Source organism: Coptis chinensis, chromosome 4 (assembly GCF_015680905.1).
Source record: "Coptis chinensis isolate HL-2020 chromosome 4, ASM1568090v1, whole genome shotgun sequence".
NCBI lineage: Eukaryota > Viridiplantae > Streptophyta > Magnoliopsida > Ranunculales > Ranunculaceae > Coptis > Coptis chinensis.
Window position 1 is genome coordinate 24596111 of NC_141459.1, and position 9817 is coordinate 24605927.

Here is a 9817-nt window from a genome sequence, read left to right on the forward strand (position 1 = left end):
GCTCAATATTCATTGGTTTTGGAAAGAGAATGGAAATCAAACACTGATAATACAATTTCAAAAGGCACAAGAAAGAGGAGTACTTTGCCATCCAATGTACTATATATATACATCCAAATATCCAATGTCGTTATTACAAGTGTGCAAATTGTGATGGAAATTAAACTTTGCCATTCTGAAGATCTATGTTTCTAACTGGTCCTTTGAACCATTTCCTTGCGTCTAATACCCACCAAAGCATAATCAGGGCCAAGAATATACCAACAGCTACTGGTGCGTAGTTGAATGTATCCAACTTGATTGGGTAGAGAGTTGGCAATAGGAAAACAGAACATGTATAACATATCCAAAGGAAGGCTACCAAGCAAATTGGTTTTCTTGCTCTGCCCAAATAAAATGGTCCTGCATTGAAGTTTTTTTCATCCATGACCAACCTTGCGAAAATAGGAACTGCGTAGCCACCTACCCATCCGATTGTGCATATGGAAGTTATAGCAGTGAAGACAACATTAACTTTCAATATTGGAAGTCCAAGAAGAATGCATATGGCGGCACATAACCACACAGCGTTGGAAGGAACCTTGTGCTTTGGATGTATTTTTCGCCAAACAGACGAGAAGGGGACTCCGTTGTCCCTTGACAGAGCGTACACCTGAAAATGACAAGGTATCACTGTGTAAGGAAAATGTCTTTGTGGTGCTTCAAATGAGCTTTTGGGTTACTAGCTATGTCTAAGAGACTATAAACCATCTGTGCTAGTTCTTCTTTGACCATCTCACAGTTCTGTGACTAAATAATGCTTCAAAAGGTGACAACTATGAACAACTGAACCTTTAACTCAAAGGTCTCTCACCTGTGGGTTATTAGTGATGTCTAAGAGACTAAATCAGGCTTGACCATGGCAACAGAAAACAGTTGATATGAAGAAACTCAATGTGTTACATTCTAGAGGAAAAGGAAGCGTATTTTACAAATCTTTTCTTTTGCCTAGTTCTTAATGACCTGATAGACTCAAAACAGGGTTCCCTCTACCATGGTTTCTTCACTCCAGAAAAACAACAATAATAACAACAAATTACTCAAAAGGTTCCACGACTATTAGTGGAGAAAAGTAGTATTTACATACCACTCTGGCTGCACTCGTCGTGATTGAAAGCCCTCCAAAGAAGAAGGAACCCCAAATGACAAAGAGCAAAATGATTGCTCCAGTGGAATTATTATATCTTCCGTGGAATGCATCATAGAGAATCTGAGCTGGTACAAATGCTCCAGCTGTCTCATTGTTAACATCGTACAAGTAGCTCGGATCCTGCATAAGAATTACAAATCTATGTTAAACAAAATGAGTTCAGTAGGTAATTATAACTGTAAAAACAGTTTATAAACAATACCTGAATGCTAAAAGTAAGGGCTAAGATATATGCCCATCCAAATAACGATATGATCCCTATACTAGAAAGAATTGCTATTGGACCATTCTTATCAGCTCCTTTTGTTTCCTCTGTTAAATGTGCTGCAGCATCATATCCATACAATGAGTACTGACTAACAAGAACAGATAGAATGACTGCATATGCTTTGCTTGTGATCCCAGTGGACTCTGGAGCTGTCTCAAAATGAGTGAACACATAGGATGCAGATTGTGTAGTCAACGACACCAGGGGCAGCATTATTACTATAACCACCCCCCAATTAGCTGCAAAATAAGCATTTCAATATAAGGCAGTCTTCAAATATCTAAAGAAATGCATATTTATAATGCTTAACAGCAAGATGTCAGATATAAGAATCGACTTTAGATTCATGTAAACTTTTGTTTTTCAAGATATACAGAAACTAGGTATACACTGATGCTCACGGAGTGTTCAAACTCGTCCTACTTCTTTTGGCTTCCTTTTACAAGTCTTATAATTCTTATTAAACAAGAGTAAGAATAATAAAATACAGTAAAATTCAAGTCTTTAGTTTGCATATCAGCCAAAAATGAATCTACAAGTACTTAATTCATCAGAAATAGAACAAGTCATAAGGCACACAGTGTCATGTTGTTAACCCATGTGAAATGTTCTAGCATAAAGAAGCAGGTATTACTGTTTCATAACGTCGAAGCTAAGAAACATATCATGTTTAGTTAGTCCACCTTACGTGGAAGAAATCATAAATCAATATATTCCCCATAGCTGAAAAAAGTGTATCTTTACTCACCTGTCAGCATTGAATATGAAAATCACCACACAAAATGAGCATACAAGTGAAATATACGGGAAAAACAAATATACCTGCCACCACATAGAAATTATATCAATAAATGCAATGACTTCCAATGCAAAGGTATTGAGTACTGCCCATATAATTGTAAGACCCATGTACATGCACAAGAATAACCACCGAGGAGCAAAGTATCCTCCGCCTTTGTTTGTTCCAGTACATAGTAATATAATACTCTGCAATGTCTGGGATCCTGCGTAAGCCTAATTGAGGAAGCAAGAAAATCATCAGTCAGAAGCATATGGGGAGCTAAAGTACAATTTATGTATTAATATGTCAGGATTATATTGCATGATCACAAGAAGCAATTAAACTCTAGTGTTCTCACTTGTGTCCCTATGCCAGCAATAAGGCCAATAGTCTCCAGCCAAGCACAGCACCATGATGCAAAGGGACCCCATTTTGGTCCAGCTAGGTGAGCAGCCCAAAAATACAAAGAACCAGTTGTCTGTTCAAATTTCACACCAGAAACAAGTCAACTTCGATTTGAAACAATAACACCAAAATAGATATAGAGGGAACCAAGTACAGAACAATTTTTTAGAGTTCTAAGACGAGACATTAAATAGGTGGCAACGAATATGTTTTCCATATTGTGAGAGAAGTCCCAAACCGATAAAGCCGCTCTCTCTTTTCTCCCCAAACGTTTCTCTTCATTAGATATAATAAAATTTTACTGGTCTTGTTAGCAAAGTTATTCCACGGAATTGATATATTAGAAAAGGTCAATTGAAGCTCAAGACTATTAATTTTCTTTAACAAAGGGTGAACTAGGAAAATAGTCTAACCAATCTCATAAGAGGCTCAGAGATTGAACTGAGTGTGGAGTGTGGAGTGTGGACTGAAATATTTCAGATCAACCTCTCTTCCTATCTCTCATGTCTTGTTTTATCTCACTACTATTGGGTAAATTTTGGTGCTCATATTGCACTGCCTAAAAAATCAAGACAATGCAGTTGATTTGGGAGGTATGGACAAAACGGGGGATGTCTTCCCAGTCTGCAATGAATGGCAATTTAATGAAACTGGATCGGATAGCTTATAGTGTCGGTTACTGCAGGAGTGCAACATGGATATAGAGATACGGACACGGATACTGGAAGGTTATGGGCAGGATACTTATTGGACTCACCGAGTACAAGAAGGAACAACATAAAAGTGTGAGTATCAAGTTAAGCCAGCACTTTAAGTGTGAACATTTTAAATTTAGTAACACTTTCTGTAATACCTGACCCAGAAATTGTTCCTTGTACATATGTGTCAACATGTAAAACAGTAAAAGCATAATCTTTGAAACATCATTACTCACATGTGTCGTAACCTTTAGAAAATGGTGTTCCCCTTTCCTCTATCCTTGTAACTAACATGGAATCGCAGACAAGATTGGCTTAAAAAATGCCCTCCAAAAGCCCAATGCAACTCAACAAGATTATAAACCCCAGGTATTTGTGAAATAAACCCCAGGTGTTTGTGAAATCCTCTGTACTGGTCAAGTTCGGAGTTACATGTAGATAGTATTTGTATTCGTCCTACTTACATGTTTTCGAACTTGCATTTTGTCGAATTCTAGATTTTCAATATGAATATGTATACATAAACAATCAGGAGATCCTTTATTATGAACCAGGCCATATTCACTATGCTAATTTAATTTGTATAGAGATCAATAATTGAATACTCAAGGGAGGGGAAAAAAAAAGAAACAAACCGGAAAAGAGGAGCAGATCTCAGCCATTGCAATTCCAACAAACCAAGTGAAGAATGAGACAACTACCCATCCCCAGACAAGAGCAGCTGGTCCTGCATATCGCAAACTTGATCCATACAATGGAGTTATACCCGTGAAAAGCGTCATCGTCGAGAATGAAATAGCTAGTGTCTTGAACAAAGTCTGAATCAATATATAACACACAGACACCGATTCAAGTAAGAAAAAATAATAATACACCAACTGCAGTTCGCGAAAATAAGTAGAGAGAAGTTATTACCATTTCTCTTCTGAGTTCTTGCTTGTAACCAAGCTCATTAAGACGCTTTTCTCCAGAATCCATTATTATGGGACCTTCTTGTTGGTGTACCATTGTATTTAAGATACAAGTTTCTCAGCTCTCCTCAAGATCAACTGAAACTGATTCCCTTCAACGTACAGCTTCAAATGCTTTCTGAAGATAATGTAAAGAGAGAGGGACAGAGTAAGAAGAAGAAGAAGAATTTTTTTGCGTAAAAAAATAACTAGTTTTTCCTAGTGTGAAACTATAACTGTCGCCAAGTTTGAATTCTAGTTTAAGTCTTATTCTGGTTGACTAGATCCTATGGCGCCTTAAGTCGATTTGTCCTATTCTCAGTCCAATAATTTGGACACCTAAAACACCAAACCACACAGCACAATATATTGCGGCGGGATAGTGTTGTTCGATCCAATGGTTTTTCTTTTGTAGCCGCCACTCATACTAGCGTGTAGGAGAGAATTTTTTTTTTTTAACTGCCATTCACACTTGTGTGGCTGGAGAGAGAGTATTTTTTTTTTGTAACCGGGCCATTCACACTGGCGTGTGGCTGGAGAGAGATTTTTTTTTTGTAACCGCCATTCACACTTGCGTGTGGCTCTTTGTTTTTTCACGCCCTCCCTAATTAATCCTTTCTCCCATTTCTTTCTCTTCTAACCGTCATAGTGATAGGCGTGTAGATTTATTTCGAAATTATTTTTGTGGCCGCCACTTGTTTTGACGTGTAGAGCATATGCTATATCGTTAAAATTAGTTGTATACATAACGAAACTTATACTGATAGCGTTAGCGGGTTAGCGATTTCACACATGGATCACAATTTATGTGATATTTGGTATTTTGCCGCACTATTGGACTTTAGCCTAAAGAGTTGAAGAATTTCAGTTTTATTATGGACTTGATTATAAATGTAGTTTTGTAATTTTGTTACGTTGCAGCTCTACATACTAGTAACAGATTTTATTTGTTTCGTACTTTCATGACAAAACCATTTGTGATTATGTTAGTCATGTTTTCGACAATCATGCACACTCTGTCCCTCATCTTTAAGTATTGCAAACCAAATAGTTTAACAGGTTGACTATGAAGTTTGAACACATGCTTTTTGAAGCTGAGGAGGTGCAAGATGTGTGAATATGGATTAGCCAAAAAAAAAAAAAAAAGGTGTGAATATGAAGAGCATACATCATGAAGACATGAATGAAAAATTGAAAGCCACATAATACATTTATTAATGGTTGCGTAGTGAGAAAGAATCTCTTTCCATTTGCCCTTTGAATTTGACGACCTCATATCTAAATAAGATTTTCCTTTGAACGGGTCATGATCTGCCATCACTGGGATTTAAATAAGGCATAAAAATCACAATGTACCTCAGTAACAATCATCATCCAGCAGATGAGATTTCAGCCATCAAAGTATCAAACAGCATCTATGGTCAGAGAAAACATGCAAAATCTAAAGGGATAGCCAAATAACAACCAAGTCGTTGTAGTATAGTGGTGAGTATTCCCGCCTGTCACGCGGGTGACCCGGGTTCGATCCCCGGCAGCGGCGCAATTTTATTCAATTTTTATTTTTTGTAATTTTCAAATATATATGCAACTCAATAACCAGTAACGCGAATCATCTCATACAGATGTATTAGATCATATAAACATTTCAAATGCTTTGTTTACAAAAGCATGGATAACTACAACCTAAAACTTACATGAAGAGTCTCACAAGAAAGCATCAGACACCATCTGGTAAGTGAGAGCGTAAAAAAGTTGAAGTTCTAGTAGGGTGCAAACAAACTCAAAGAATTTCACAATATCTGACGAAATTAATCCCATCATCAGAACAGTTTGAGTTCTCATTTTGAGTTGTTTCTTTTTCACAATTCACACAGTAGACTCTGGAATTCTGCCACTGGTGCAAACTGATAAGATATCTAACATAATCAGCCCGAGGATGTTTTCCCATTGAACTGAATCCTGTATGGAAGTGGAGCTTGGTTGACCTCATTATGCAAAGTAGGTGCTTCCAATTGTATAAGATGATAAATTCTCAAAAGAATGATCGTCCGTGAATCATGTTGACGCAGTGTCAAATGAATGCAAAACTTGCTCCAGCGTCATTTTGGTACTGGTATCTAAAGGATTCTCAGGTTTGTCAGAGTGCGCAATATTGAGGAGATAGAGTTTCTTTGAAGCCACAAATGCTGCTGAAAATATCCTCTTCATCCCTCCCCTCGTGCTATCTAATAGGTACTCAAACTCATAAACTTGTATGCCTCCATGTCCTGATCTCTCTGCAACCCCAATAACCTCAGCATCCTTCGTACTTTCCTGTAAAAAAGTGAGACATATACGATGTAAGTTACATGGTACATGGCTTGCTATGACTATTAACTTTGCAAGGTTGTGGAGTTGTGGTTAAATGGAAGATACAAAAATGAAATCAAGCGGCTGTAACAGAATCGCGTCTTTCACTTTACAATCTCCCTGTAACTATAGGTCGCCGAAAGAACAATTTATAGATAGTGAAGACAAAAGCCACGACAACATTATTTTCTTATCTGGATTGGTCCGAAAATATACAGTATCTAAGATCTCATAGAATAGCACATTCCAATTTTGATCTCATAATGAAAGAAACGGCTAGATAGAAATAACAAGAAGAGACAAAAATAATTAATACTTCACAATGAAATTGGTACTTGAAGACTCAGGTGAAATCAACTTGACCTACATTATACTCGGTTAACATTCAATCAGTTCAGGAAATTTTAAAACTTAAAACAGAAAACAGTTCAATAGTTTACCAGCTTAAAGAAGTTAAAGTGGACGTTCAGGGAAAAGTAGCACATATTAAAACCACATGTCATAGATTCTTCCAATGCCAAAAAGAAAATTATACGATAAAATGTGCAAGACATGCATAATGAAAACCGTGCTGATCAAAATTTAAGAGGACAACTTATATGAAGTGTTAACTTAAGAAATTCAATTACATCCTTGATTCTTCTTAGTAGAAGTTGATCTACAAGTTATGTTGTTTTTTGGGTGAAAAACAAGGAAATTGATATTTTCCCACTTATGAGGTTCTTAATCTACTATAGAATGTGTATAACAAATAAGAGATTTGCAATACTCACGGAGCTCAAATGTATGAAAGATATCTGAAGTTATGGAAACATTGGATTTTACCAAATTGCTAAAACAACACAATATAGAACCACCTAAGTTATACACGCAATGGTTTTACAGGCTCAAATCTGCAGGCCATAGTAGCAACAGACCATGATCTCAAGTCCCATAGTTTTAGCTCAAACAACTTCAACTTTCAAACCAAGTGTGGTAGATACTTTGCATTAGACACTTTAATTGAGCAGCAGTGTCTTTGCGCCCTTTTGCGGCCCACACTGTTAGAGCATCTGATGTAAAGCTAGCTTTGTTGAGCGGGCCTACCTAGTTCAAAGTAAATGGCTTAAATCCTCTAAGTAGCAAATTGCCTTTCCAAAAGTTCCGCCAAACAGGCACCAGTTTCTATACCTTAATTTTAATTTAACAAGTACAGCCCTGTAGACCAAAAGCTTTTTGTCTGTGCAGTGCACCAAGACGAAACAACTACGCAAACTAAGGTTTATGAATGCTGAGTACAGTCTGCGAGAGGTCTCAACAATTTAACGAAGATAGTTTAAGTCCTATTATAGATGCTTTTAGCCTCTAACAATGCTCACCAATGTAACTATTGATGTATAAAATTGTTATGCAACTTGTAATCCATCGAAGCCAAACTGCTACTATACAGTCCTAGGTAAGAACCTAAAGCCAAGCACATCACTAACACTGATGTCTTCGTCGCACTCAATTAAGTAAATTTTATAAATAAAAAAGGTTAAAAAGCAATCATGTTATATCTCTACTATTACTTAATTGAACAAATAAGTTAAAACAAGTTGCACCCAAATAAAAACCACATTATAATGTAACAATTTAGCATCAATTGAGTATATACCTTGCGTTTTTCGGCTTGGATAAGCTTGTCAGCGACAAATTGCGGACTCCCGAAATCCCCAAGAGTATTAAGACGAACAGGAGTAACTACAACCCCAACATTGTTAGCTCCTTTATTCACCTCTTCAAACAGTGCCGTTGCACCAGCTTTATCCACCTAAAAAAGCACAGAACAAAGCAATTTAGATAGAGAAAAAGACACGATGCAAATAAATAAAGACATGAAAAGAGAAATGGAGAAAAGGGGTTGAACCTTATTCCATGTAGAAGGTATAAGAAGAGTAAAACCTTCATTCTCATCTGTATACCTCTTTAACACCAACTGTTCTTCATTTTCAGTAGTTAAAGCTGTTGAAGGAGTACAAAACAGTAATGAAATGGCAATATTAGAGATACCCAAGAATAAGGAAAGGTTAAATTCTCTTTTGGTTAGAGAATGCTGTAATGGTGTAAGTTGTGCTGCCACTGTTGTTGTTGAAAACAGAGTTGCAGAAACAGAGTATGGTTTCTGGTTTTGTATTTTGAGGAGTTTTCGAGTTGAAAGAAGAAATGAAGTGCTAAAACTTGGTGATGTTGACAACAATAACATTTCTCGTCTTGTCATTGTTCCAGTCTTTAGCTCAAAATTGCAATTCATTATTTCTCATTTGCTTTAATCCCAGAACAAGGGTAGTAAGTGTCCTTTGATTGAATAAGAGCACGTGCAATTCACGTGAATTGTCTTACTTCACATTTACCGTTCTATATTTGCCGACACATTCAGGTATGCCATAATTAACCTGCAGCCGAGAGTTTCGATGTTGGAACCGTAGAATTATGAGGGGTACTGAAAAATACCGGACCATATAAAATTGGAACCGAAGGGTCTTTTAAATTAAAAAACTGGACCAGAACTAGAACCGGATTGGAACCGTATTTTTAATATAAAAATATCAAAATAAATAATCAAGTTAGCAGACCGAACGATCTAGGTTGAGGGGGGTGGGTGGGTGGGTGTGGGCCAAAAAGTCTATTTGGTAGGTTTCTATCTATTCTCATTCTCTATTCTCATCTTCTTCACAACTTCACTCTCTCTCTACCCAACGAATCTCTTCTCTGCCACTACTCACCCGTTCACGCACACCCTTCTTCACTTGCTCCATCTCCCTAACTCTCTTTGGCCCATAACTCTCCTCAACAAAACCCAACTCTCTCTCTCTCTTCCCCAACTCTCCTTCTATTTTTTCTTCTCCACTCTCCGCTCACGCCCCCACTACATCGCAGTTATTCTTGTATAAAAACTTCAAACATTCATTTATATATTACTAAATTTTATTTATTAGTGTAACTAGGTATAACCCGTGCCTCTGGCACGGTTTGTTGTTAAGTGCTTATCATGTTGTTTGTGGGCCAGATTACTCTTGGTACACCCTATTATTTTCTTTTGTGTATGTGGTTATTTGTAGAGATGTTATTTTGAATTGGTACTACATGTTTGGATGTGGAATTTATAAGCCGAAAAATTGTCAACAACACATTTTATTATTGTCACTAATATTCTTA

At 37.0% G+C, this 9817-nt stretch overlaps 1 protein-coding gene, 1 non-coding gene and 1 pseudogene across 3 annotated transcripts; 1 reads left to right on the forward strand and 2 right to left on the reverse strand.

Annotated features, from left to right (window-relative positions):
* Positions 1 to 63: 63 nt before the first annotated feature.
* On the reverse strand, positions 64 to 4515 carry LOC147502833 (amino-acid permease BAT1 homolog; annotated as a pseudogene). Its single transcript, XR_015221814.1, has 7 exons — positions 4257 to 4515; positions 3977 to 4159; positions 2597 to 2716; positions 2280 to 2471; positions 1392 to 1696; positions 1127 to 1309; positions 64 to 652 (listed from the first exon to the last, which is right to left on the reverse strand). The product of XR_015221814.1 is annotated as an amino-acid permease BAT1 homolog (transcript).
* Positions 4516 to 5759: 1244 nt separating this feature from the next.
* TRNAD-GUC (transfer RNA aspartic acid (anticodon GUC)) lies at positions 5760 to 5831 on the forward strand. The gene has a single exon. It is a non-coding gene; the product is annotated as a tRNA-Asp (tRNA).
* A 13-nt stretch (positions 5832 to 5844) lies between these two features.
* On the reverse strand, positions 5845 to 8934 carry LOC147502835 (Photosystem II reaction center PsbP family protein). The gene is made up of 3 exons (XM_086603910.1): positions 8529 to 8934; positions 8277 to 8432; positions 5845 to 6604 (listed from the first exon to the last, which is right to left on the reverse strand). Exons 1-3 carry the CDS (start codon positions 8910 to 8912, stop codon positions 6347 to 6349), a joined length of 798 nt encoding a protein of 265 aa, XP_086460036.1. The 5' UTR covers positions 8913 to 8934; the 3' UTR covers positions 5845 to 6346.
* Between the last annotated feature and the right edge of the window lie 883 nt (positions 8935 to 9817).

What these genes read in the sequence shown, in the direction of transcription:
- LOC147502835 (XM_086603910.1), bottom strand. Translation starts at nt 8,912, where the DNA reads ATGAATTGCAATTTTGAGCTAAAGACTGGAACAATGACAAGACGAGAA. An exon ending in TACCTTCTACATGGAATAAG is followed by an intron (nt 8,433 to 8,528) that starts GTTCAACCCCTT and finishes GTGCTTTTTTAG; the next exon opens with GTGGATAAAGCTGGTGCAAC. An exon ending in TCCAAGCCGAAAAACGCAAG is followed by an intron (nt 6,605 to 8,276) that starts GTATATACTCAA and finishes ACTTTTTTACAG; the next exon opens with GAAAGTACGAAGGATGCTGA.